The following is a 26,237-nucleotide window of genomic DNA, read 5'->3' as shown; positions in this document are numbered from 1 at the left end:
TCTCTCGCTCTGGCTCTTGCTCTCTCTCGCTCTGGCTCTCTCTCACTCTTGCTCCCGATTGCTCCTGATTGCTCCTGCTCGCTCTCGCGCGCTCTCTCTCACTCTGTCTGGCTCTCGCTCTCACTCTCTCTGGCTCTCGCTCTCTCTGGCTCTCGCTCTCTCTGGCTCTCGCTCCCTCTGGCTCTCGCTCTCTCTGGCTCTCACTCTCTCTGGCGCTCGCTCTCTCTGGCTCTTGCTCCCTCTGGCTCTTGCTCCCTCTGGCTCTCGCTCCCTCTGGCTCTTGCTCCCTCTGGCTCTTGCTCCCTCTGGCTCTGGCTCCCTCTGGCTCTGGCTCCCTCTGGCTCTGGCTCTCTCTGGCTCTCGCTCTCTCAGGCTCTCACTCTCTCAGGCTCTCGCTTTCTCAGGCTCTCGCTCTCTCCGGCTCTCGTTCCCTCAGGCTCTCGCTCTCTCAGGCTCTCGCTTTCTCAGGCTTTCGCTCTCTCAGGCTCTCACTCTCTCTGGCTCTCGCTCGCTATCGCTCTCTCTCGCTCTCGCCCTCTTTCGCTCTCCTCTCTCTCACGCTCTCTCTTGCTCTCTCTGGCTCTCGCTCTCTCTCTCTCTCTCGCTTTCTCGCTCTCTCTCCCTCTTGTTCTCTCTCACTCTTGCTCGTGCTTGCTCTCGCTCGCTCTCGCGCTCTCACTCGCTCTCTCTGACTCTCGCTCTCACTCTCTCTGGCTCTCGCTCTCACTCTCTCAGGCTCTTGCTCTCTCTGGCTATCGCTCCCTCTGGCTCCCTCTGGGTCTGGCTCTCTCTGGCTCTCGTTCTCTCAGGCTCTCGCTGTCTCAGGCTCTCGTTCTCTCAGGCTCTCGCTCTCTTAGGCTCTCGCTCTCTCAGGCTCTGGCTCTCGCTCCCTCTGGCACTCGCTCCCTGTGGCTCTCGCTCCCTGTGGCTCTCGTTCTCTCTGGCTCTCGCTCTCTGTGGAGCTCTCTCTCTCTGGCGCTCTCTCTCTCTGGCTCTTGCTCTCTCTGGCGCTCGCTCTCTCTGGCTCTTGCTCTCTCTGGTGCTTGCTCCCTCTGGCGCTCTCTCTCTCTGGCTCTGGCGCTCGCTCTCTCTGGCGCACGCTCTCTCTGGCTCTCGCTCTCTCTCGCTCTCTCTCGCTCTCTCTCGCTTTCTCTCGCTCTCTCTCCCTCTTGTTCTCTCTCGCTCTTGCTCTTGCTTGCTCTCGCTCGCCCTCACTGGCTCTCACTCGCTCTCTCTGGCTCTCGCTCTCACTCTCTCTCTGGCTCTCACTCTCTCTGGCTCTTGCTCTCTCTGGCTATCGCTCCCTCTGGCTAACGCTCCCACTGGCTCTGGCTCCCTCTGGCTCTGGCTCTCATTCTCTCAGGCTCTCGCTGTCTCAGGCTCTCGCTCTCTCAGGCTCTTGCTCTCTCTGGCTCTCGCTCCCTCTGGCTCTCGCTCCCTCTGGCTCTCGCTCTCTCTGGCTCTCGCTCTCTCTCGCTCTTGCTCTCGCTTGCTCTCGCTCTCTCTGGCTCTTGCTCTCTCTGGTGCTCGCACTCTCTGGCGCTTGCTCTCCCTGGTGCTCGCTCTCACTCTCTCTGACGCTCTCGCTCTCTGGCGCTCACTCTCACTGGCTCTCGCTCGCTCTGGCTCTCGCTCTTGCTCTCTCTGGCTCTGGCTCTCGCTCGCTCTGGCTCTCACTCGCTCTTGCTCTCGCTCTCGCTCTTGCTCTCTCTCTCTCTCGCTCTCTCTCTGGCTCTCGCGCTCTCTTGCTCTCACTCTCTCTCGCTCTCTCTCGCTCTGGTTCTCTCTCGCTCTGGTTCTCTCTCACTCTCTCTTGCTCTGGCTCTCTCTCGCTCTGGCTCTCTCTCGCTCTGGCTCTCTCTCGCTCTGGCTCTCTCTCGCTCTGGCTCTCTCTCGCTTTGGCTCTCTCTTGCTCGCTCTCTCACACTCTCTCTCGCGCTCTCTCTCGCTCTCGCTCTCTCTTGCTCTCACTCTCTTTCGCTCTCTCACTCTCTTTCACTCTGTCTCGCTCTCTCTCGCTCTCTCTCTTGCGCTCTCTCTCGCTCTCTCAGGCGCTGGCTCTCGCTCTCACTCGTTCTCGCTCTTGCTCTCTCTCGCTCTCTCTCGCTCTGGCTCTCGCTCTCTCTCGCTCTCTCTCGCTCTGGCTCTATCTCACTCTTGCTCCCGATTGCTCCTGCTTGCTCTTGCTCGCTCTCGCGCGCTCTCTCTCGCTCTGTCTGGCTCTCGCTCTCACTCTCTCTGGCTCTCGCTCTCTCTGGCTCTCGCTCCCTCTGGCTCTCGCTCCCTCTGGCTCTCGCTCTCTCTGGCTCTCACTCTCTCTGGCGCTCGCTCTCTCTGGCTCTCGCTCCCTCTGGCTCTTGCTCCCTCTGGCTCTGGCTCCCTCTGGCTCTCTCTGGCTCTCGCTCTCTCAGGCTCTCACTCTCTCAGGCTCTCGCTTTCTCAGGCTCTCGCTCTCTCCGGCTCTCGTTCTCTCAGGCTCTCGCTCTCTCAGGCTCTCGCTTTCTCAGGCTTTCGCTCTCTCAGGCTCTCACTCTCTCTGGCTCTCGCTCGCTATCGCTCTGTCTCGCTCTCGCCCTCTTTCGCTCTCCTCTCTCTCACGCTCTCTCTTGCTCTCTCTGGCTCTCGCTCTCTCTCTCTCTCTCTCGCTTTCTCGCTCTCTCTCCCTCTTGTTCTCTCTCACTCTTGCTTGCTCTCGCTCGCTCTCGCGCTCTCACTCGCTCTCTCTGACTCTCGCTCTCACTCTCTCTGGCTCTCGCTCTCACTCTCTCAGGCTCTTGCTCTCTCTGGCTATCGCTCTCTCTGGATCTCGCTCTCTCTGGCTCTCGCTCCCTCTGGCTATCGCTCCCTCTGGCTCTGGCTCCCTCTGGGTCTGGCTCTCTCTGGCTCTCGTTCTCTCAGGCTCTCGCTGTCTCAGGCTCTCGCTCTCTCAGGCTCTCGCTCTCTTAGGCTCTCGCTCTCTCAGGCTCTGGCTCTCTCTGGCTCTCGCTCCCTCTGGCACTCGCTCCCTGTGGCTCTCGCTCCCTGTGGCTCTCGCTCTCTCTGGCTCTCGCTCTCTGTGGAGCTCTCTCTCTCTGGCGCTCTCTCTCTCTGGCTCTTGCTCTCTCTGGCGCTCGCTCTCTCTGGCTCTCGCTCTCTCTGGTGCTTGCTCCCTCTGGCGCTCTCTCTCTCTGGCTCTGGCGCTCGCTCTCTCTGGCGCTCGCTCTCTCTGGCTCTCGCTCTCTCTGGCTCTTGCTCTCTCTGGCTATCGCACCCTCTGGCTAACGCTCTCACTGGCTCTGGCTCTCTCTGGCTCTCATTCTCTCAGGCTCTCGCTGTCTCAGGCTCTCGCTCTCTCAGGCTCTTGCTCTCTCTGGCTCTCGCTCCCTCTGGCTCTCGCTCTCTCTCGCTCTTGCACTCGCTTGCTCTCGCTCTCTCTGGCTCTCGCTCTCTCTGGTGCTCGCACTTTCTGGCGCTTGCTCTCCCTGGTGCTCGCTCTCGCTCTCTCTGGCGCTCTCGCTCTCTGGCGCTCACTCTCACTGGCTCTCGCTCGCTCTGGCTCTCGCTCTTGCTCTCTCTGGCTCTGGCTCTCGCTCGCTCTGGCTCTCGCTCGCTCTGGCTCTCACTCGCTCTTGCTCTCGCTCTCGCTCTTGCTCTCTCTTGCTCTCTCTCTCTCTCTCACTCTCTCTCGCTCTCTCTTGCTCTCTCTGGCTCTCTCTCTGGCTCTCGCGCTCTCTCGCTCTCACTCTCTCTCGCTCTGGTTCTCTCTCGCTCTGGTTCTCTCTCGCTCTGGTTCTCTCTCGCTCTGGTTCTCTCTCGCTCTCTCTTGCTCTGGCTCTCTCTCGCTCTGGCTCTCTCTCGCTCTGGCTCTCTCTCGCTTTGGCTCTCTCTTGCTCGCTCTCTCGCACTCTCTCTCGCGCTCTCTCTCGCTCTCGCTCTCTCTTGCTCTCACTCTCTTTCGCTCTCTCACTCTCTTTCACTCTGTCTCGCTCTCTCTCGCTCTCTCTCTTGCGCTCTCTCTCGCTCTCTCAGGCGCTGGCTCTCGCTCTCACTCGCTCTCGCTCTCTCTCGCTCTGGCTCTTGCTCTCTCTCGCTCTGGCTCTCTCTCACTCTTGCTCCTGATTGCTCCTGCTCGCTCTCGCGCGCTCTCTCTCACTCTGTCTGGCTCTCGCTCTCACTCTCTCTGGCTCTCGCTCTCTCTGGCTCTCGCTCCCTCTGGCTCTCGCTCCCTCTGGCTCTCGCTCTCTCTGGCTCTCACTCTCTCTGGCGCTCGCTCTCTCTGGCTCTTGCTCCCTCTGGCTCTCGCTCCCTCTGGCTCTCGCTCCCTCTGGCTCTTGCTCCCTCTGGCTCTGGCTCCCTCTGGCTCTGGCTCCCTCTGGCTCTGGCTCTCTCTGGCTCTCGCTCTCTCAGGCTCTCGCTCTCTCAGGCTCTCGCTCTCTCAGGCTCTCGCTCTCTCAGGCTCTCACTCTCTCTGGCTCTCGCTCGCTATCGCTCTCTCTCGCTCTTGCCCTCTTTCGCTCTCCTCTCTCTCACGCTCTCTCTTGCTCTCTCTGGCTCTCGCTCTCTCTCTCTCTCTCTCGCTTTCTCGCTCTCTCTCCCTCTTGTTCTCTCTCACTCTTGCTCGTGCTTGCTCTCGCTCGCTCTCGCACTCTCACTCGCTCTCTCTGACTCTCGCTCTCACTCTCTCTGGCTCTCGCTCTCACTCTCTCAGGCTCTTGCTCTCTCTGGCTATCGCTCTCTCTGGATCTCGCTCTCTCTGGCTCTCGCTCCCTCTGGCTATCGCTCCCTCTGGCTCCCTCTGGGTCTGGCTCTCTCTGGCTCTCGTTCTCTCAGGCTCTCGCTGTCTCAGGCTCTCGCTCTCTCAGGCTCTCGCTCTCTTAGGCTCTCGCTCTCTCAGGCTCTGGCTCTCGCTCCCTCTGGCACTCGCTCCCTGTGGCTCTCGCTCCCTGTGGCTCTCGCTCTCTCTGGCTCTCGCTCTCTGTGGAGCTCTCTCTCTCTGGCGCTCTCTCTCTCTGGCTCTCGCTCTCTCTGGCGCTCGCTCTCTCTGGCTCTCGCTCTCTCTGGTGCTTGCTCCCTCTGGCGCTCTCTCTCTCTGGCTCTGGCGCTCGCTCTCTCTGGCGCTCGCTCTCTCTGGCTCTCGCTCTCTCTGGCTCTCGCTCTCTCTCGCTCTTGCTCTCGCTTGCTCTCGCGCTCTCTCTGGCTCTTGCTCTCTCTGGCTCTCGCTCTCGCTCTCTTTTGCTCTTTCTCGCTCTTGTTCTCTCTCACTCTTGCTCTCGCTTGCTCTCGCTTGCTCTTGCTTGCTCTCGCTCGCTCTCGCGCACTCTCTCGCTCTCGCTCTCTGGCTCTGGCTCTCGCTCTCTCTGGCTCTCGCTCTCTCTGGTTCTTGCTCTCTCTGGCTCTCTCTCGCTCTGGCTCTCTCTCGCTCTGGCTCGCTCTCGCTCTGGCTCTCTCTCGCTTTGGCTCTCTCTCGCTCTTGCTCTCGCTCTCTCTCTGGCTCTCGCTCTCTTGCACTCTCTCTCATGCTCTCTCTCTCGCTCGCCCTCGCTCTCGCTCTCTCTTGCTCTCACTCTCTTTCGCTCTCTCACTCTCTTTCACTCTGTCTCACTCTCTCTCGCTCTCTCTCTCTCGCGCTCTCTCTCGCTCTCTCAGGCGCTGGCTCTCGCTCGCTCTCGCTCTTGCTCTCTCTCGCTCTCTCACGCTCTCTCTCATTCTCTCTCCCACTGTCTCGCACTGTCTCGCTCTCTCTCACGCTCTCTCCCGTGCTCTCTCTCGCTCTCTCTGGCTCTCGCTCTCCCTCGCTCTCTCTCGCTCTGGCTCTCTCTCGCTCTCTCTCGCTCTGGCTCTCTCTCACTCTTGCTCCCGATTGCTCCTGCTTGCTCTCGCTCGCTCTCGCGCTCTCTCTCTCGCTCTGTCTGGCTCTCGCTCTCACTCTCTCTGGCTCTCGCTCTCTCTGGCTCTCGCTCTCTCTGGCTCTCGCTCCCTCTGGCTCTCGCTCCCTCTGGCTCTCGCTCTCTCTGGCTCTCACTCTCTCTGGTGCTTGCTCTCTCTGGCTCTCGCTCTCTCTGGCTCTTGCTTTCTCTGGCGCTCGCTCTCTCTGGCTCTCACTCTCTCTGGCTCTCGCTCTCTCTGGCTCTCGCTCTCACCCTCTCACTCGCTCTGGCTTTCACTCGCTCTCGCTCTCGCTCTTGCTCGCTCTCGCTCTCACTCTCTCTCTCGCTCTCGCTCTCTCTGGCTCTTGCGCTCTCTCGCTCTCTTGCCCTCTGGCTCTCGCGCACTGTCGCTCTCGCTCTCTCTCTCACTCGCTCGCTCTCGCTCGCTCTCGCTCTCACTCACTCTCGCTCTCTCTCGCTCTCTCTTGCTCTGGTTCTCTCTCGCTCTCTCTCACTCTGGCTCTCTCTCGCTCTGGCTCTCGCTTTCTCTGGCTCTCGCTCGCTCTGCCTCTCGCTCTCTCTGGCGCTCGGCCGCTCTGGCGCTCGCTCTCTCTAGCTCTCGCTCTCTCTGGCTCTCGCTCCCTCAGGCTCTTGCTCTCTCTGGCTCTTGCCCTCTCTGGCTCTCGCTCTCTCTGGTGCTCGCACTCTCTGGCGCTCGCTCTCTCTGGTGCTCGCTCTGGCTCTCCCTGGCTCTGGCTCTCGCTCGCTCTGGCTCTCTCTTGCTCTCGCTCTTTCTCTCTCTCGCTCTCTCTTGCTCTCTCTGGCTCTTGCGCTCTCTTGCTCTCTCTCTGGCTCTCGCGCTCTCTCCCTCTCGTTCTCGCTCTCTCTGGCGCTCTCTCTCTCTGGCGCTCTCTCTCTCTGGTGCTCACTCTCACTGGCTCTCGCTCGCTCTGGCTCTCGCTCTTGCTCTCCCTGGCTCTGGCTCTGGCTCGCTCTGGCTCTCACTCGCTCTCTCTTGCTCTCGCTCTTTCTCTCTCTCGCTCTCTCACGCTTTGGCTCTATCTCGCTCTTGCTCTGTCTTGCTCTCTGGCTGTCGCTCTCGCTCTCTCTTTCTCTCACCCTCTTTCGCTCTCTCACTCTCTTTCACTCTCTCTCGCTCTCTATCGCTCTCTCTCTCGCGCTGTCTCTCGCGCTCTCTCTCTCGCTCTCTCTCTCGCACTCTCTTTCGCTCTCTCAGGCTCTCGCTCTCGCTGGCTCTTGCTCGCTCTTGCTCTCACTCACTCTCTTTCGCTCTCTCACTCTTTTTCACTCTCTCTCGCTCTCTCTCTCGCGCTGTCTCTCGCTCTCTCAGGCACTGGCTCTTGCTCTCACTCGCTCTCGCTCTCTCACGCTCTCTCTCGCTCTCTCACGCTCTCTCCCGCTCTATCTCGCACTGTCTCGCACTGTCTCGCACTGTCTCGCTCTCTCTCGCTCTCTCGCTCTCTCTCGTGCTCTGTCGCTCTCTCTCGCGCTCTCTCTCGCTCTCTCTGGCTCTCGCTCTCTCTCGCTCGCTCTGGATCTCTCTCACCCTTGCTCTCGATTGCTCCTGCTTGCTCTCGCTCGCTCTCGCGCTCTCTCTCTCGCTCTCTCTCACTCTGGCTCTCTCTCGCTCTGGCTCTCTCTCGCTCTGGCTCTCACTCTGTCTCTCGCTTTCTCTGGCTCTCGCTTGCTCTGGCTCTCGCTCTCTCTTGCGCTCGGCCTCTCTGGCGCTCACTCTCTCTGGCTCTCCCTCTCGCTGGCTCTCGCTTTCTCTGGCTCTCGCTCCCTCTGGCTCTCGCTCCGTCTGGCTCTTGCTCTCTATGGCGTTCGCTCTCTCTGGCTCTTGCTCTCTCTGGCTCTCGCTCTCTCTGGCTGATGCTTTCTCTGGCTCTCGCTCGCTCTCGCTCTCTGGCTCTCGCTCTCTCTGGCTCTCGCTCTCTCAGGCTCTCGCTCTCTCTGGCTGATGCTCTCTCTGGCTCCCGCTCTCTCTCGCTCTCTCTGGTGCTCGCTCTCTCTGGCGCTCTCTCTCTCTGGCTCTCACTCTCTCTGGCGCTCGCTCTCTCTGGCTCTTGCTCTCTCTGGTGCTCGCTCTCTCTGGCTCTTGCTCTCGCTCTCTCTGGCGCTCGCTCTCTCTGGCTCTCACTCTCTCTGGCTCTCGCTCTCTCTCGCTCTTGCTCTCGCTTGCTCTCGCGCTCTCTCTCGCTCTCTCTGGCTCTCACTCTCACTCTCTCGCTCTCTCTCGCTCTCTCTCGCTCTCTCTCTCTCTCCCTCTCTCTCACTCTCACTCTCTCGCTCTCTCTTGCGCTCTCTCATGCTCTCTCTGGCTCTCGCTCTCTCTCACTCTTGCTCTCTCTCACTCTCTCTCGCTCTCTCTCTCTTGCTCTCGCTCTCTCTCTCGCTCTGGCTCTCGCTCTCTCTTGTCTCTCTCGCTCTCGCTCTGGCTCTCTCTCGCTCTTGCTCTTGATTGCTCTCGCTCGCTCTCGCGCTCTCACTCGCTCTCTCAGGCTCTCGCTCTCACTCTCTCTGGCTCTTGCTCTCTCTGGCTATTGCTCTCTCTGGCTCTGGCTCTCTCTGGCTCTCGCTCTCTCTGGCTCTCGCTCTCTCTGGCTCTCACTCCCTCTGGCTATCGCTCCCTCTGGCTCTGGCTCTCTCTGGCTATCGTTCTCTCAGGCTCTCGCTGTCTCAGGCTCTGGCTCTCTCTGGCTCTCGCTCCCTCTGGCTCTCGCTCCCTCTGGCTCTGGCTCTCTCAGGCTCTCGCTCTCTTAGGCTCTCGCTCTCTCTGGCTCTCGCTCCCTCTGGCTCTCGCTCCCTCTGGCTCTCGTTCCCTCTGACTCTCGCTCCCTCTGGCTCTCGCTCCCTCTGGCTCTTGCTCCCTGTGGCTCTCGCTCTCTCTGGCTCTCGCACTCTCTGGTGCTCGCTCTCTCTGGCGCTCGCTCTCTCTGGCGCTCTCTCTCTCTGGCTCTGGCTCTCACTCTCTCTGGTGCTCGCTCTCTCTGGCTCTTGCTCTCTCTGGTGCTCGCTTTCTCTGGTGCTCTCTCTCTCTGGCTCTCGCTCTCGCTCTCTCTGGCGCTCACTCTCTCTGGCTCTCACTCTCTCTGGCTCTCGCTCTCTCTCGCTCTTGCTCTCGCTTCCTCTTGCGCTCTCTCTCGCTCTCTCTGGCTCTCACTCTCGCTCTCTTTCGCTCTTTCTCGCTCTCTCGTGCTCTCTCTTGCTCTCTCTCATTCTTGTTCTCTCACTCGTGCTCTCGCTTGCACTTGCTTGCTCTCACTCGCTCTCGCGCTCTCTCTCACTCTCGCTCTCTGGCTCTCTCTGGCTCTCGCTCTCTCTGGCTCTCGCTCTCTCTGGCTCTCGCTCTCTCTGGCTCTCGCTCCCTCTGGCTCTCGCTCCCTCTGGCTTTCGCTCTCTCTGGCTCTCGCTCTCTCTGGCTATTGCTCCCTCTGGTTCTCGCTCTCTCTGACTCTCGCTTTCTCTGGCTCTCGCTCCCTCAGGCTCTTGCTCTCTCTGGCTCTTGCCCTCTCTGGCTCTCACTCTCTCTGGTGCTCGCACTTTCTGGTGCTAGCTCTCTCTGGCGCTCGCTTACGCTCTCTCTGGCACTCTCTCTCATTGGCGCCCACTCTCACTGGCTCTCGCTCACTCTGGCTCTGGCTCTTGCTCTGTCTGGCTCTCGCTCTCTCTGGCTCTGGCTCTCGCTAGCTCTGGCTCTGACTCGCTCTCGCTCTCTCTCGCTCTCTCTGGCTCTTGCGCTCTCTCGCTCTCTCGCTGGCTCTCACGCTCTCTCGCTCTTGCTCTCACTCTCTCTCGCTCTCTCTCGCTCTGGTTCTCTCTCGCTCTCTCTCGCTCTGGCTCTCTCTCGCTCTGGCTCTCTCTCGCTTTGGCTCTATCTCGCTCTTGGTCTCGCTCTCCCTTGCTCTCTGGCTGTCACTTTCGCTCTCTCACTCTCTTTCACTCTCTCTCGCTCTCTATCGCTCTCTCTCTCGCGCTCCCTCTCTCGCTCCCTCTCGTGCTCTCTCTCGCTCTCTCAGGCTCTCGCTCTCACTGGCTCTCGCTCGCTCTTGCTCTCACTCACTCTCTTTCCCTCTCTCACTCTCTTGCACTCTCTCTCGCTTTCTCTCTCGCGCTGTCTCTCGCTCTCTCAGGCGCTGGCTCTCGCTCTCACTCGCTCTCGCTCTTGCTCTCTCTCGCTCTCTCACGCTCTCTCGCTCTCTCACGCTCTCTCTCGCTCTCTCTCGCTCTCTCTCGCTCTATCTCGCACTGTCTCGCACTGTCTCGCACTGTCTCGCACTGTCTCGCACTGTCTCGCACTGTCTCGCACTGTCTCGCACTGTCTCGCACTGTCTCGCACTGTCTCGCACTGTCTCGCACTGTCTCTCTCTCTCTCGCTCTCTCTCGCTCTCTCTCGCTCTCTCTCGCTCTCTCTCGCTCTCTCTCGCTCTCTCTCGCTCTCTCTCGCTCTCTCTCGCTCTCTCTCGTGCTCTGTCGCTCTCTCTCGCGCTCTCTCTCGCTCTCTCTGTCTCTCGCTCTCTCTCACTCGCTCTGGCTCTCTCTCACTCTTGCTCTCGATTGCTCCTGCTTGCTCTCGCTCGCTCTCGCGCTCTCTCTCTCGCTCTCTCTCACTCTGGCTCTCTCTCGCTCTGGCTCTCTCTCGCTCTGGCTCTCACACTCTCTGTCTCTCGCTTTCTCTGGCTCTCGCTCGCTCTGGCTCTCGCTCTCTCTTGCGCTCGGCCTCTCTGGCGCTCACTCTCTCTGGCTGTCCCTCTCTCTGGCTCTTGCTCCCTCTGGCTCTCACTCTCTCTGGCTCTCACTCTCTCTCGCTCTTGCTCTCGCTTGCTCTCGCGCTCTCTCTCGCTCTCTCTGGCTCTGGCTCTCGCTCTCTTTCGCTCTTTCTCGCTCTCTCGTGCTCTCTCTTGCTCTCTCTGGCTCTTGCTCTCTCTCGCTCTCTCTCGTTCTTATTCTCTCTCACTCTTGCTCTCGCTTGCTCTTGCTTGCTCTCACTCGCTCTCGCGCTCTCTCTCACTCTCGCTCTCTGGCTCTCTCTGGCTCTCACTCTCTCTGGCTCTCGCTCCCTCTGGCTCTCGCTCTCTCTGGCTCTTGCTCCCTCTGGCTCTCGCTCCCTCTGGCTTTCGCTCCCTCTGGCTCTCGCTCTCTCTGGCTCTCGCTCCCTCTGGTTCTCGCTCTCTCTGGCTCTCGCTTTCTCTGGCTCTCGCTCCCTCACGCTCTTGCTCTTTCTGGCTCTTGTCCTCTCTGGCTCTCGCTCTCTCTGGTGCTCGCACTCTCTGGTGCTAGCTCTCTGGCGCTCGCTCTCGCTCTCTCTGGTGCTCTCTCTCTCTTGCGCTCACTCTCACTGGCTCTGGCTCTCTCTGGCTCTCGCTCTTGCTCTGTCTGGCTCTCGCTCTCTCTGGCTCTCGCTCTCTGGCTCTTGCTCGCTCTGGCTCTGGCTCGCTCTGGCTCTCACTCGCTCTCGCTCTCTCTCGCTCTCTCTGGCTCTTGCGCTCTCGCTCTCTCTCTGGCTCTCACGCTCACTCGCTCTCGCTCTCACTCTCTCTCGCTCTCTCTCGCTCTCTGTCGCTCTGGTTTTCTCTCGCTCTGGTTCTCTCTCGCTCTCTCTCGCTCTGGCTCTGTCTTGCTCTCACTCTCTTTCGCTCTCTCACTCTCTTTCACTCTCTCTCGCTCTCTCTCGCGCGCTCTCTCTCGCGCTCTCTCTCTCGCGCTCTCTCTCTCGCGCTCTCTCCCTCGCTCTCTCTCTCGCGCTCTCTCTCGCTCTCTCAGGCTCTCGCTCTCGCTGGCTCTCGCTCGCTCTTGCTCTCACTCACTCTCTTTCGCTCTCTCACTCTCTCTCGCTCTCTCTCTCGCACTGTCTCTCGCTCTCTCAGGCGCTGGCTCTCGCTCTCACTCGCTCTCGCTCTCTCTCGCTCTCTCACGCTCTCTCTCGCACTGTCTCGCACTGTCTCGCGCTCTCTCGCTCTCTCTCGCTCTCTCGCTCTCTCTGTCGCTCTCTCTCGCGCTCTCTGAAGCGCTCTCTCGCGCTCTCACTCTCTCTGGCTCTCGCTCTCTCTCGCTCGCTCTGGCTCTCTCTCACTCTTGCTCTCGATTGCTCCTGCTTGCTCTCGCGCTCTTTCTCTCGCTCTCTCTCACTCTGGCTCTCTCTCGCTCTGGCTCTCTCTCGCTCTGGCTCTCACTCTCTCTGTCTCTCGCTTTCTCTGGCTCTCGCCCGCTCTGGCTCTCGCCCGCTCTGGCTCTCGCTCTCTCTTGCGCTCGGCCTCTCTGGCGCTCACTCTCTCTGGCTCTCGCTCTCTCTGGCTCTCGCTCTCTCGGGCTCTCGCTCTCTCTGGCACTTGCTCTCTCTGGCGCTCTCTCTCTGGCTCTCGCTCTCGCTCTCTCTGGCGCTCGCTCTCTCTGGCTTGCACTCTCTCTGGCTCTCGCTCTCTCTCGCTCTTGCTCTCGCTTGCTCTCGCGCTCTCTCTCGCTCTCTCTGGCTCTCGCTCTCGCTCTCTTTCACTCTTTCTCGCTCTCTCGTGCTCTCTCTTGCTCTCTCTGGCTCTTGCTCTCTCTCGCTCTCTCTCGTTCTTGTTCTCTCTCACTCTTGCTCTCGCTTGCTCTTGCTTGCTCTCACTCTCTCTCGCGCTCTCTCTCGCTCTCTCTGGCTCTCGCTCTCTCTCGCTCGCTCTGGCTCTCTCTCACTCTTGCTCTCGATTGCTCCTGCAAGCTCTCGCGCTCTTTCTCTCGCTCTCTCTCACTCTGGCTCTCTCTCGCTCTGGCTCTCTCTCGCTCTGGCTCTCACTCTCTCTGTCTCTTGCTTTCTCTGGCTCTCGCCCGCGCTGGCTCTCGCTCTCTCTTGCGCTCGGCCTCTCTGGCGCTCACTCTCTCTGGCTCTCGCTCTCTCTGGCTCTCGCTCTCTCTGGCTCTTGCTCCCTCTGGCTCTCGCTCCCTCTGGCTTTCGCTCCCTCTGGCTCTCGCTCTCTCTGGCTCTCGCTCCCTCTGGTTCTCGCTCTCTCTGGCTCTCGCTTTCTCTGGCTCTCGCTCCCTCAGGCTCTTGCTCTCTCTGGCTCTTGCCCTCTCTGGCTCTCGCTCTCTCTGGTGCTCGCACTCTCTGGTGCTAGCTCTCTCTGGCGCTCGCTCTCGCTCTCTCTGGTGCTCTCTCTCTCTGGCGCTCACTCTCACTGGCTCTCGCTCTCTCTGGCTCTCGCTCTTGCTCTGTCTGGCTCTCGCTCTCTCTGGCTCTCGCTCTCTCTCGCTCGCTCTGGCTCTCTCTCACTCTTGCTCTCGATTGCTCCTGCTTGCTCTCGCGCTCTTTCTCTCGCTCTCTCTCACTCTGGCTCTCTCTCGCTCTGGCTCTCTCTCGCTCTGGCTCTCACTCTCTCTGTCTCTCGCTTTCTCTGGCTCTCGCCCGCTCTGGCTCTCGCCCGCTCTGGCTCTCGCTCTCTCTTGCGCTCGGCCTCTCTGGCGCTCACTCTCTCTGGCTCTCGCTCTCTCTGGCTCTCGCTCTCTCGGGCTCTCGCTCTCTCTGGCACTTGCTCTCTCTGGCGCTCTCTCTCTGGCTCTCGCTCTCGCTCTCTCTGGCGCTCGCTCTCTCTGGCTTGCACTCTCTCTGGCTCTCGCTCTCTCTCGCTCTTGCTCTCGCTTGCTCTCGCGCTCTCTCTCGCTCTCTCTGGCTCTCGCTCTCGCTCTCTTTCACTCTTTCTCGCTCTCTCGTGCTCTCTCTTGCTCTCTCTGGCTCTTGCTCTCTCTCGCTCTCTCTCGTTCTTGTTCTCTCTCACTCTTGCTCTCGCTTGCTCTTGCTTGCTCTCACTCTCTCTCGCGCTCTCTCTCGCTCTCTCTGGCTCTCGCTCTCTCTCGCTCGCTCTGGCTCTCTCTCACTCTTGCTCTCGATTGCTCCTGCAAGCTCTCGCGCTCTTTCTCTCGCTCTCTCTCACTCTGGCTCTCTCTCGCTCTGGCTCTCTCTCGCTCTGGCTCTCACTCTCTCTGTCTCTTGCTTTCTCTGGCTCTCGCCCGCGCTGGCTCTCGCTCTCTCTTGCGCTCGGCCTCTCTGGCGCTCACTCTCTCTGGCTCTCGCTCTCTCTGGCTCTCGCTCTCTCTGGCTCTTGCTCCCTCTGGCTCTCGCTCCCTCTGGCTTTCGCTCCCTCTGGCTCTCGCTCTCTCTGGCTCTCGCTCCCTCTGGTTCTCGCTCTCTCTGGCTCTCGCTTTCTCTGGCTCTCGCTCCCTCAGGCTCTTGCTCTCTCTGGCTCTTGCCCTCTCTGGCTCTCGCTCTCTCTGGTGCTCGCACTCTCTGGTGCTAGCTCTCTCTGGCGCTCGCTCTCGCTCTCTCTGGTGCTCTCTCTCTCTGGCGCTCACTCTCACTGGCTCTCGCTCTCTCTGGCTCTCGCTCTTGCTCTGTCTGGCTCTCGCTCTCTCTGGCTCTCGCTCTCTGGCTCTTGCTCGCTCTGGCTCTGGCTCGCTCTGGCTCTCACTCGCTCTCGCTCTCTCTCGCTCTCTCTGGCTCTTGCGCTCTCGCTCTCTCTCTGGCTCTCACGCTCACTCGCTCTCGCTCTCACTATCTCTCGCTCTCTCTCGCTCTCTCTCGCTCTGGTTTTCTCTCGCTCTGGTTCTCTCTCGCTCTCTCTCGCTCTGGCTCTGTCTTGCTCTCACTCTCTTTCGCTCTCTCACTCTCTTTCACTCTCTCTCGCTCTCTCTCGCGCGCTCTCTCTCGCGCTCGCTCCCTCGCTCTCTCTCTCGCGCTCTCTCTCGCTCTCTCAGGCTCTCGCTCTCGCTGGCTCTTGCTCGCTCTTGCTCTCACTCACTCTCTTTCGCTCTCTCACTCTCTTTCACTCTCTCTCGCTCTCTCTCTCGCACTGTCTCTCGCTCTCTCAGGCGCTGGCTCTCGCTCTCACTCGCTCTCGCTCTCTCTCGCTCTCTCACGCTCTCTCTCGCACTGTCTCGCACTGTCTCGCGCTCTCTCGCTCTCTCTCGCTCTCTCGCGCTCTCTGTCGCTCTCTCTCGCGCTCTCTGAAGCTCTCTCTCGCGCTCTCTCTCGCTCTCTCTGGCTCTCGCTCTCTCTCGCTCGCTCTGGCTCTCTCTCACTCTTGCTCTCGATTGCTCCTGCTTGCTCTCGCGCTCTTTCTCTTGCTCTCTCTCACTCTGACTCTCTCTCGCTCTGGCTCTCTCTCGCTCTGGCTCTCACTCTCTCTGTCTCTCGCTTTCTCTGGCTCTCGCCCGCTCTGGCTCTCGCTCTCTCTTGCGCTCGGCCTCTCTGGCGCTCACTCTCTCTGGCTCTCCCTCTCTCTGGCTCTCGCTCCCTCTGGCTCTCGCTCGCTCTGGCGCTCGCTCTCTCGGGCTCTCGCTCTCTCGGGCTCTCGCTCTCTCGGGCTCTTGCTTTCTCTGGCTCTCGCTCCCTCTGGCTCTCGCTCCGTCTGGCTCTTGCTCTCTCTGGCGTTCGCTCTCTCTGGCTCTTGCTCTCTCTGGCTCTCGCTCTCTCTGGCTGATGCTTTCTCTGGCTCTCGCTCGCTCTCGCTCTCTGGCTCTCTGTCTGGCTCTCGCTCTCTCAAGCTCTCGCTCTCTCTGGCTGATGCTCTCTCTGGCTCCCGCTCTCTCTCGCTCACTCTCGCTCTCTCTCGCTCTCAGTCTCTCACTCTCTCTTGCGCTCTCTCATGCTCTCTCTGGCTCTCGCTCTCACTCCCTCTCTCTCACTCTTGCTCTCTCTCACTCTCGCTCTCTCTCTCTCGCTCCCTCTTGCTCGCTCTCGCTCTCTCTCGCTCTGGCTCTCGCTCTCTCTTGTCTCTCTCGCTCTCGCTCTCTCTCGCTCTTGCTCTTGTTTGCTCTCGCTCGCTCTCGCGCTCTCTCTCACTCTCGCTGGCTCTTGCTCTCACTCTCTGGCTCTCGCTCTCTCTGGCTATCGCTCTCTCTGGCTCTCGCGCTCTCCCTGGCTCTCGTGCTCTCTCTGGCTCTGGCTCTCGCTCCATCTGGCTCTCGCTCCCTCTGGCTTTCGTTCCCTCTGGCTCTTGCTCCCTCTGGCTCTCGCTCCCTCTGGCTGTCGCTCCCTCTGGTTCTCGCTCTCTCTGGCTCTCGCTCCTTCTGGCTCTCGTGCCCTCTGGCTCTTGCTCACTATGGTTCTCGCTCTCTAGAGTGCTCGCTCTCTTTGGCTCTTGCTCTCCCTGGCTCTTGCTCTCTCAGGCGCTCGCTGTCTCTGGCGCTCGGGATCTCTCTGGCGCTCGCGCTCTCTGGCACTCGCTCTCTCTGGCGCTCGCTCTCTCTGGCTCTCGCTCTCTCTGGCTCTCGCTCTCTCTGGCTCACACTTGCTCTCGCTGTCACTCTCTCTGGCTCTCGCTCGCGCTCTCGCTCCCTCTTCCTCGTTCTCGCTCTCTCAGTCTCTCTCGCTCTCTCTCACTCTCGCTCTCTTTGGCCCTCTGTCGCTCTCTCTCGCTCTCACTCGCTCTCTCTCTGGTTCTCTCTTGTTTTCTCTCGCTCGCTCTCGCTCTCTCTCGCTCTCTCTCGCTCTCGGTCTCGCTCTCTCTGGCTCTTGCTCTCGCTGGCTCTCGCTCTCTCTGGCTCTTGCTCTCGCTGGCTCTCGCTCTCTCTGGCTCTCGCTGTCTTCAGCACTCGCTCTTGCAGTCTCCGGCTCTCGCACTCTCTGGCTCTCAGTCTCTCTGGCTCTTGCTCTCTCTGGCTCTTGCTCTCTCTGGCTCTCGCTTTCTTTGGCTCTCGCTCTCTCTGGCTCTCGCCCTTTCTGGCTCTCGCTCTCTCTGGCTCTGGCTCTGGCTCTCTCTGGCTCTCACTCTCGCTCTCGCTGGATCTCGCCCTCGCTCACTCTGGATCGTGCTCTCGCTCTCTCTGGCTCCTGCTCTCTCTGGCTCTCGCTCTCACTCTCTCTGGCTCTCGCTCTCTCTGGCTTTCACTCTCTCTGGCTTTCGCTGTCGCTCTCTCTTGCTCTCTCTCTCTCGCTCTCTCTTGCTCCCTCTCGCTCTCCATTGCTCTGTCTCTCGCTCTCTCTTGCTCTGTCTCTCGCTCTGTCTCTCGCTCTGTCTCTCGCTCTGTCTCTCGCTCTGTCTCTCGCTCTGTCTCTCGCTCTGTCTCTCGCTCTGTCTCTCGCTCTGTCTCTCGCTCTGTCTCTCGCTCTGTCTCTCGCTCTGTCTCTCGCTCTGTCTCTCGCTCTGTCTCTCGCTCTGTCTCTCGCTCTGTCTCTCGCTCTGTCTCTTGCTCTGTCTCTCGCTCTGCCTCTTACTCTGTCTCTCTCCCTCTCTCTGTCTCACTCTCTCTCTCTCTGTTCCTCGCTCTGGCTCTGGCTCTCTCTGGCTCTCACTCTCGCTCGCTCTGGCTCTTGCTCCCTCTGGCTCTCGCTCCCTCTGGCTCTCGCTCTCTCTGGCTCTCCCTCTCTCTGGCTCTCGCTCACACTCTCTCTGGCTCTCTCTGGCTCTGGCTCTCTCTGGCTCTGGCTGTCGCTCTATCTGGCTCTCGCTCTCACTCTCTCTGGCTCTGGCTCTGGCTCTCTCTGGCTCTCGCTCTCTCTGGCTTTTGCTCTCGCTCTCTGGCTCTTGCTTTCTCTGGCTCTGGCCCTCGCTCTCTCTGGCCCTCGCTCTCTCGGGCTCTCGCTGTCTTCAGCTCTCGCTCTCGCTGTCTCCGGCTCTCGCACTCTCTGGCTCTCGGTCTCTCTGGCTCTCTCTGGCTCTTGCTCTCTCTGGCTCTTGCTCTCTTTGGCTCTCGCTCTCTCTGGCTCTCGCTCTCTCTGGCTCTCGCTCTCTCTGCCTCTCGCTCTCTCTGGCTCTCGCTCTCTCTGCCTCTTGCTCTCTCTGGCTCTCGCTCTCTCTGGCTCTCGCTCTCTCTGGCTCTCGCTCTCTCTGGCTCTTGCTCTTTCTGGCTCTCGCTCTCGCCCTTTCTTCAGCTCTCGCTCTCTCTGTCTCTGGCTCTCACTCTCGCTCTCCCTGGATCTCGTCCTCACTCCCTCTGGATCGTGCTCTTGCTCTCTCTGGCTCTTTCTCTCTCTGGCTCTCGCTCTCACTCACTCTGGCTCTCGCTCTCTCTGGCTTTTGCTCTTTCTGGCTTTCGCTGTCGCTCTCTCTTGCTCTCTCTCTCTCGCTCTCTCTTGCTCCCTCTCGCTCTCTCTTGCTCTGTCTCTCGCTCTTTCTCGCTCTCTCTCACTCTGTCTCTCGCTCTGTCTCTCGCTCTGTCTCTCGCTCTGCCTCTTGCTCTGTCTCTCTGTATCTGTCCCTCTGTCTCTCTCTCTCTGTCTCTCTCTCTCTGTTCCTCGCTCTGGCTCTGGCTCTCTCTGGCTCTCGCTCTCGCTCGCTCTGGCTCTTGCTCTTGCTCTCTCTGGCTCTCACTCTTGCTCTCTCTGGCTCTGGCTCTCGCTCTCTCTGGCTCTCGCTCGCTCTGGCTCTCGCTCTCTCTGGCTCTCGCTCTCTCTGGCTCTCGCTCTCCCTTTCTCTGGCTCTTGCTCACGCTCTCTCTGGCTCTGGCTCTCTCTGGTTCTGGCTCTCTCTGACTCTGGCTGTCGCTCTCACTCTCTCTGGCTCTTACTCTGGCTCTCGCTCTCTCTGGCTCTTGCTCTCGCTCTCTCTGGCTCTTGCTCTCTGGCTCTTGCTTTCTCTGGCTCTTGCTCTCGCTCTCTCTGGCTCTCGCTCTCTCTGGCTCTTGCTCTCTCTGGCTCTCGTTCCCTCTGGCTCTCGCTCTCTCTGGCTCTCACTCTCGCTCTCTCTGTCTCCCGCTCTGGCTCTCGCTCTCTCTTGCTCTGGCTCTGGCTTTCGCTCTCTCTGGCTCTCACTCTCATTCTCTCTGGCTCTCACTCTCGCTCTCTCTGGCTCCCGCTCTCGCTCTCTCTGGCTCTCGTTGTCACTCTCTCTGGCTCTCGCTCTCTCTGGCTCTGGCTCTGGCTCTCTCTGGCTCTGGCTCTCTCTGGCTCTGGCTCTCTCTGGCTCTGCCTCTCGCTCTCTCTGGCTCTCGCTCTCTCTGGCTCTTGCTCTTGCTCTCTCTGGCTTTTGCTCTCTGGCTGTCACTCTCACTCTCTCGCTCTGTCTCTCGCTGTCTGTCGCTCTGTCTGTCGCTCTGTCTCTCGCTCTGTCTCTCGCTCTGTCTCTCGCTCTGTCTCTCGCTCTGTCTCTCGCTCTGTCTCTCGCTCTGTCTCTCGCTCTGTCTCTCGCTCTGTCTCTCGCTCTGTCTCTCGCTCTGTCTCTCGCTCTCGCTCTTGCTCTCGCTCTTGCTCTCGCTCTTGCTCTCGCTCTTACACTAGCTCTCGCTCTCTCTGGCTCTCACTTGCTCTCACTCTCACTCTCTCTGGCTCTTGCTCTCTCTGGCTCTCGCTCTCTCTGGCTCTTGCTCTTGCTCTCTCTGGCTGTCGCTCTCTCTGGCTCTCGCTCTCATTCTCTCTGGCTCTCGCTCTCTCTGGCTTTTGCTCCCTCTGGCTTTCGCTGTCGCTCTCTCTTGCTCGCTCTCTCTTGCTCCCTCTCACTCTCTCTTGCTCTGTCTCTCGCTCTGTCTCTCGCTCTGTCTCTCTCCCTCTCTGTCCCTCGCTCTGGCTCTTGCTCGCCCTGGCTCTCGCTCTCGCTCGCTCTGGCTCTTGCTCTCTCTGGCTCTCATTCTTTCTCTCTCTGGCTCTGGCTCTCTCTGGCGCTCGGTCTCTCTGGCTCTCGCTCTCTCTGGCTCTCGCTCTCCCTCTCTCTGGCTCTTGCTCTTGCTCTCTCTGGCTCTCGCTCTCGCTGGCATTGGCACTCGCTCTCTCTGGCTCTGGCTCTCTCTGGCTCTGGATGTCGCTCTCTCTGGCTCTCGCTCTCACTCTCTGGCTGATGCTTTCTCTGGCTGTCGCTCTCTCTGGCTCTCTGGCTCTTGCTCTCTCTGGCTCTCGCTCCCTCTAGCTCTTGCTTTCTCTGGCTCTTGCTCTCTCTGGCTCTTGCTCTCTCTGGCTCTTGCTCTCTCTGGCTCTCGCTCTCTGGCTCTCGCTCTCTCTAGCTCTCGCTCTGGCTCTCACTTGCTCTAGCTCTCGCTCTCTCTGGCTCTCGCTCTCGCTCTCTCTGGCTCTGGCTCTCTCTGGCTCTCGCTGTTGTTCTCTCTGGCTCTCGCTCTCTCTGGCTCTCGCTCTCTCTGGCTCTGGCTCTGGCTCTCTCTGGCTCTGGCTCTCCCTGGCTCTGTCTGTCGCTCTCTCTGGCTCTCGCTCTCTCTGGCTCTCGCTCTCTCTGGCTGTCGCTCTCTCTTGCTCGCTCTCTCTTGCTCCCTCTCACTCTCTCTTGCTCTGTCTCTCGCTCTGTCTCTCGCTCTGTCTCTCTCCCTCTCTCGCTCTCTGTCCCTCGCTCTGGCTCTTGCTCGCCCTGGCTCTCGCTCTCTCTAGCTCTCGCTCTAGCTCTCATTTTTTCTCTCTCTGGCACTCGGTCTCTCTGGCTCTCGCTCTCACAGGCTCTCGCTCTCCCTCTCTCTGGCTCTTGCTCTCTCTGGCTCTCGCTCTCGCTGGCATTGGCACTCGCTCTCTCTGGCTCTGGCTCTCTCTGGCTCTGGATGTCACTCTCTCGCTCTCGCTCTCACTCTCTCTGGCTCTCGGTCTGGCTCTCGCTGGCTCTCGCTCTCTCTGGCTCTGGTTGTCTCTGGCTCTTGCATTCTCTGGCTCTTGCTCTCGCTCTCTCTGGCTCTCGCTCTCTCTGGCTCTCTCTGGCTCTGGCTCTCTGTGGCTCTGGCTCTGGCTCACTCTGGCTCTGGCTCTCGCTCTCTCTAGCTCTGGCTGTTGCTCTCTCTGGCTGTTGCTCTCACTCTCTCTGGCTCTCGCTCTGGCTCTCGCTGGCTCTTGCTCTCTCTGGCTCTGGCTCCCTCTGTCTCTTGCATTCTCTGGCTCTTGCTCTCGCTCTCTCTGGCTCTCGCTCTCTCTGGCTCTCGCTCTTTCTGGCTCTCGCTCTCTCTGGCCCTCGCTCTCTCTGGCTCTCGCTCTCTCTGGCTCTCGCTCTCTCTGGCTCTTGCTCCCTCTGGCTCGCGCTCTCTCTGGCTCTCGCTCTCTCTGGCTCTCGCTCTCTCTAGCTCTCACTCTCGCTCTCTCTGGCTCGCGCTCTCTCTGGCTCTCGCTCTCTCTGGCTCTCTCTGGCTCTCGCTCTCTCTGGCTCTCGCTCTCTCTGGCTCTCTCGCTCTCTCTGGCTCTGGCTCTCGCTCTCTCTGGCTCTGGCTCTCGCTCTCTCTGTCTCTGGCTCTCTCTGGCTCTGGCTCTCACTCTCTCTGGCTCGCGCTCTCGCTCTCTCTGGCTCTTGCTCTCTCTGGCTCTCGCTCTCTCTGGCTCTCGCTCTCGCTCTCTCTGGCTCTTGCTCTTGCTCTCTCTGGCTTTCGCTCTCTGGCTGTTGCTCTCACTCTCTCTGGCTCTCGCTCTCGCTCACTCTGGCTCTGGCTTTCGCTCTCTCTGGCTTTCGTTGTCGCTCCCTCTTGCTCGCTCTGTCTCGCTCTCTCTTGCTCCCTCTCACTCCCTCTCACTCCCCCTCGCTCTCTCTCACTCTCCCTCTCGCTCTCTCTCGCTCTCTCTCGCTCTCTCTCTCTGGATCTCGCTCTCTCAGGCGCTCGCTCTCTCTGGCTCTCGCTCTCTCTCGCTCTTGCTCTCGCTTGCTCTCGCGCTCTCTCTCGCTCTCTCTGGCTCTCGCTCTCTTTCGCTCTTTCTCGCTCTCTCGTGCTCTCTCTTGCTCTCTCTGGCTCTTGCTCTCTCTCGCTCTCTATCGTTCTTGTTCTCTCTCACTCTTGCTCTCGCTTGCTCTTGCTTGCTCTCACTCGCTCTCGCGCTCTCTCTCACTCTCGCTCTCTGGCTCTGGCTCTCTCTGGCTCTGGCTCTCTCTGGCTCTCGCTCTCTCTGGCTCTCGCTCTCTCTGGCTCTCGCTCTCTCTGGCTCTCGCTCCCTCTGGCTCTCGCTCCCTCTGGCTTTCGCTCTCTCTGGCTCTCGCTCTCTCTGGCTATCGCTCCCTCTGGCTCTCGCTCCCTCAGGCTCTCGCTCCCTCTGGTTCTCGCTCTCTCTGGCTCTCGCTTTCTCTGGCTCTCGCTCCCTCAGGCTCTTGCTCTCTCTGGCTCTTGCCCTCTCTGGCTCTCGCTCTCTCTTGTGCTCGCACTCTCTGGTGCTAGCTCTCTCTGGCGCTCGCTCACGCTCTCTCTGGCGCTCTCTCTCTCTGGCGCTCACTCTCACTGGTTCTCGCTCTCTCTGGCTCTCGCTCTTGCTCTGTCTGGCTCGCGCTCTCTCTGGCTCGCGCTCTCTCTGGCTCTCGCTCGCTCTGGCTCTCGCTAGCTCTGGCTCTCACTCGCTCTCGCTCTTGCTCTCTCTCTGGCTCTTGCGCTGTCTCGCTCTCTCTCTGGCTCTCACGCTCTCTCGCTCTCACTCTCTCTCGCTCTCTCTCGCTCTGGTTTTCTCTCGCTCTGGTTCTCTCACGCTCTCTCTCGCACTGTCTCGCGCTCTCTCGCTCTTTCTCGCTCTCTCTCGCGCTCTCTGTCGCTCTCTCTCGCGCTCTCTGTCGCTCTCTCTCGCGCTCTCTGAAGCTCTCTCTCGCGCTCTCTCTCGCTCTCTCTGGCTCTCGCTCTCTCTCGCTCGCTCTGGCTCTCTCTCACTCTTGCTCTCGATTGCTCCTGCTTGCTCTCGCGCTCTTTCTCTCGCTCTCTCTCACTCTGGCTCTCTCTCGCTCTGGCTCTCTCTCGCTCTGGCTCTCACTCTCTCTGTCTCTCGCTTTCTCTGGCTCTCGCCCGCTCTGGCTCTCGCTCTCTCTTGCGCTCGGCCTCTCTGGCGCTCACTCTCTCTGGCTCTCCCTCTCTCTGGCTCTCGCTCCCTCTGGCTCTCGCTCGCTCTGGCGCTCGCTCTCTCGGGCTCTCGCTCTCTCAGGCTCTCGCTCTCTCGGGCTCTTGCTTTCTCTGGCTCTCGCTCCCTCTGGCTCTCGCTCCATCTGGCTCTTGCTCTCTCTGGCGTTCGCTCTCTCTGGCTCTTGCTCTCTCTGGCTCTTGCTCTCTCTGGCTCTCGCTCTCTCTGGCTGATGCTTTCTCTGGCTCTCGCTCGCTCTCGCTCTCTGGCTCTCTGTCTGGCTCTCGCTCTCTCAAGCTCTCGCTCTCTCTGGCTGATGCTCTCTCTGGCTCCCGCTCTCTCTGGCTCTCTCTGGCTCTGGCTCTCTGTGGCTCTGGCTCTGGCTCTCTCTGGCTCTCGCTCTATCTAGCTCTGGCTGTTGCTCTCTCTGGCTTTTGCTCTCACTCTCTCTGGCTCTCGCTCTGGCTCTCGCTGGCTCTTGCTCTCTCTGGCTCTGGCTCCCTCTGTCTCTTGCATTCTCTGGCTCTTGCTCTCGCTCTCTCTGGCTCTCGCTCTCTCTGGCTCTCGCTCTTTCTGGCTCTCGCTCTCTCTGGCCCTCGCTCTCTCTGGCTCTGGCTCTCTCTGGCTCTGGCTCTCTCTGGCTCTCGCTCTCTCTGGCTCTCGCTCTCTCTGGCTCTCGCTCTCTCTGGCTCTCGCTCTCTCTGGCTCTCGCTCTCTCTGGCTCTCGCTCTCTCTGGCTCTTGCTCCCTCTGGCTCTTGCTCCCTCTGGCTCGCGCTCTCTCTGGCTCGCGCTCTCTCTGGCTCGCGCTCTCTCTGGCTCTCGCTCTCTCTGGCTCTCGCTCTCTCTAGCTCTCACTCTCGCTCTCTCTGGCTCTCGCTCTCTCTGGCTCTGGCTCTCTCTGGCTCTCTCGCTCTCTCTGGCTCTGGCTCTCGCTCTCTCTGGCTCTGGCTCTCGCTCTCTCTGTCTCTGGCTCTCTCCGGCTCTCGCTCTCTCTGGCTCTTGCTCTCTCTGGCTCTGGCTCTCTCTGGCTCTGGCTCTCACTCTCTCTGGCTCTCGCTCTCGCTCTCTCTGGCTCTTGCTCTCTCTGGCTCTCGCTCTCTCTGGCTCTCGCTCTCGCTCTCTCTGGCTCTTGCTCTTGCTCTCTCTGGCTTTCGCTCTCTGGCTGTTGCTCTCACTCTCTCTGGCTCTCGCTCTCGCTCACTCTGGCTCTGGCTTTCGCTCTCTCTGGCTTTCGCTGTCGCTCCCTCTTGCTCGCTCTGTCTCGCTCTCTCTTGCTCCCTCTCACTCCCTCTCACTCCCCCTCGCTCTCTCTCACTCTCCCTCTCGCTCTCTCTCGCTCTCTCTTGCTCTCTCTCACTCTGTCTCTCGCTGTCTCTCGCTTTGTCTCTCGCTTTGTCTCTCGCTCTGTCTCTCACTCTGTCTCTCGCTCTGTCTTTCACACTCGCACTCGCTCTGTCTCTCGTTCTGTCTCTCATTCTGTGTCTCATTCTGTCTCTTGTTCTGTCTCTCGCTCTGTCTCTCGCTCTGTCTCTCGTTCTGTCTCTCGCTCTGTCTCTCACTCTGTCTCGCGCTCTGTCTTGCGCTCTGTCTTGCGCTCTGTCTCGCGCTCTGTCTCGCGCTCTGTCTCGCGCTCTGTCTCGCGCTCTGTCTCACGCTCTGTCTCGCGCTCTGTCTCTCGCTCTTGCTCTCTCTGGCTCTCGCTTGCTCTCGCTCTCACTCTCTCTGGCTGTCGTTCTCTCTGACTCTGGCTCTCGCTCTCTCTGGCTTTTGCTCTCTCTAGCTTTCGTTGTCGCTCTCTCTTGCTCGCTCTCTCTCGCTCCCTCTCGCTTTCTCTTGCTCTGTCTCTCGCTCTCTCTCGCTCTGTCTTTCGCTCTGCTTCTCGCTCTGTCTCTCGCTCTCGCTCTCACTCTGTCACTCACTCTGTCACTCGCTCTGTCACTCGCTCTGTCACTCGCTAGCTCTCTCGCTCTGGCTCTCTCTCTGTCTCTCGCTCTTGCTCTCTCTCACTCTCTGGTTCTCCCTCTCGCTCTCCCTAACTCTCGTTCTCTCTCGCTCTCGATCTCTTTCGCTCTTGCTCTCTCCCTCTCTTGCTCTCTCTGACTCTTGCTGTCACTCTCTCTGGCTCGCCCTCCCTCTGGCTGTCGCTCTCTCTGGCTCTCGCTCTCTCTGGCTCGCGCTCCCTCTGGCTGTCGCTCTCTCTGGCTCTCGCTCTCTCTGGCCCTGGCTCTCGCTCTCATTCTCTCTGGCTCGGGCTCTCGCTCTCTCTGGCTCTGGCTTTCTCTGGCTCTGGCTTGCTCTGGCTCTGGCTCTCTCTAACTCTCGCTCTCTCTGGCTCTCGCTCTCTCTGGCTCTCGCTCTCTCTGGCTCTCGCTCTCTCTGGCTCTCGCTCTCTCTGGCGTTCGCTCTCTCTGGCTCTCTCTTGATCCCTCTCGCTCTCTCGTGTTCCCTCTCGCGTTCCCTCTCGCTCCCTCTCGCTCCCTCTCGCTCTCTCTCTCTCTGTCTCTCTGTCTCTCTCCCTCTCTCTCTCTGTCTCTCTCTCTGTCTCTGTCTCTCTGTCTCTCTCTGTCTCTGTCTCTCTCTCTGTCCCTCGCACTGGCTCTGGCTCTCACTCTCTCTGGTTCTCGCTCTGGCTCTCTCTGTCTCTCTGTCGCTCTCTCTGTCTCTCTCTCTCTCTCTCTCTCCCCGTCTCTCTGTCTCTCTCTCTCTGGCTCTCGCTCTGGCTTTCGCTCTCGCTCTCTCTGGCTCTCGCACCTGCTCTCTCTGGCTCTCGGTCTCACTCTCTCTGGCTCTCGCTCTCACTCTCTCTGGCTCTCGCTCTCATTCTCTCTGGCTCGGGCTCTGGCTTTCTCTGGCTCTGGCTCTCTCTGGCTCTGGCTCTCTCTGGCTCTCGCTCTCTCTGGCTCTCGCTCTCTCTGGCTCTCGCTCTCTCTGGCTTTCGCTCTCTCTGGCTTTTGCTGTCGCTCTCTCTTGCTCTCTCTTGATCCCTCTCGCTCTCTCGCATTCCCTCTCGCTCCCTCTCGCTCTCTCTCACTCTCTCTCGCTCTGTCTCTCGCTCTGTCTCTCGCTCTGTCTCTCGCTCTGTCTCTCTCTCTGTCTCTCTCTCTGTCTCTGTCTCTCTGTCTCTCTCTCTCTGTCTCTCTCTCTCTGTCTCTCTCTCTGTCTCTCTCTCTGTCTCTGTCTCTCTGTCTCTCTCTGTCTCTCTCTCTCTCTCTGTCCCTCGCACTGGCTCTGGCTCTCACTCTCTCTGGTTCTCGCTCTGGCTCTCTCTGTCTCTCTGTCGCTCTCTCTGTCTCTCTCTCTCTCTCTCTCTCCGTCTCTCTGTCTCTCTCTGGCTCTCGCTCTGGCTTTCGCTCTCGCTCTCTGTGGCTCTTGCTCTCTCTGGCTCTCGCTCTCTCTGGCTCTCGCTCTCGCTCTCTCTGGCTCTTGCTCTTGCTCTCTCTGGCTCTCGCTCTCTCTGGCTCTCGCTCTCGCTCTCTCTGGCTCTTGCTCTTGCTCTCTCTGGCTTTCGCTCTCATTCTCTCTGGCTCTGGCTCTGGCTTTCTCTGGCTCTCGCTCCCTCTGGCTGTCGCTCTCTCTGGCTCTCGCTGTCGGTCTCTCTTGCATTCTCTTGATCCCTCTCACTCCCTCGCATTCCCTCTCGCTCCCTCTCGCTCCCTCTCGCTCTCTCTCACTCCGTCTC

General features: G+C 60.1%; 2 protein-coding genes across 2 annotated transcripts in view; one reads left to right on the top strand and one right to left on the bottom strand.

Moving 5' to 3' along the window:
• Positions 1 to 26,237, top strand: part of LOC144491434 (glypican-1-like) — a 220,672-nt gene that overhangs the window by 6,378 nt on the left and 188,057 nt on the right. The window lies entirely within an intron of this gene.
• The window catches only part of LOC144485531 (uncharacterized), a 48,563-nt gene that overhangs the window by 4,307 nt on the left and 18,019 nt on the right, over positions 1 to 26,237 (bottom strand). The window contains exons 3-9 of the mRNA XM_078203670.1: positions 25,636 to 25,754; positions 17,908 to 18,019; positions 16,721 to 16,774; positions 10,227 to 10,313; positions 8,837 to 8,972; positions 3,609 to 3,682; positions 1,678 to 1,737 (exon numbers count right to left, since the gene is read on the bottom strand). Of these exons, the coding sequence (XP_078059796.1) occupies positions 1,678 to 1,737; positions 3,609 to 3,682; positions 8,837 to 8,972; positions 10,227 to 10,313; positions 16,721 to 16,774; positions 17,908 to 18,019; positions 25,636 to 25,754 (642 nt within the window). The remainder of the gene's footprint in view (positions 1 to 1,677; positions 1,738 to 3,608; positions 3,683 to 8,836; positions 8,973 to 10,226; positions 10,314 to 16,720; positions 16,775 to 17,907; positions 18,020 to 25,635; positions 25,755 to 26,237) is intronic.

Source organism: Mustelus asterias, chromosome 3 (genome assembly GCF_964213995.1).
Source record: "Mustelus asterias chromosome 3, sMusAst1.hap1.1, whole genome shotgun sequence".
NCBI classification, from domain to species: Eukaryota; Metazoa; Chordata; class Chondrichthyes; order Carcharhiniformes; family Triakidae; genus Mustelus; species Mustelus asterias.
The sequence above is the reverse complement of the archived record's forward strand: the minus strand, read 5'-3'. Positions and strand labels throughout refer to the sequence as shown.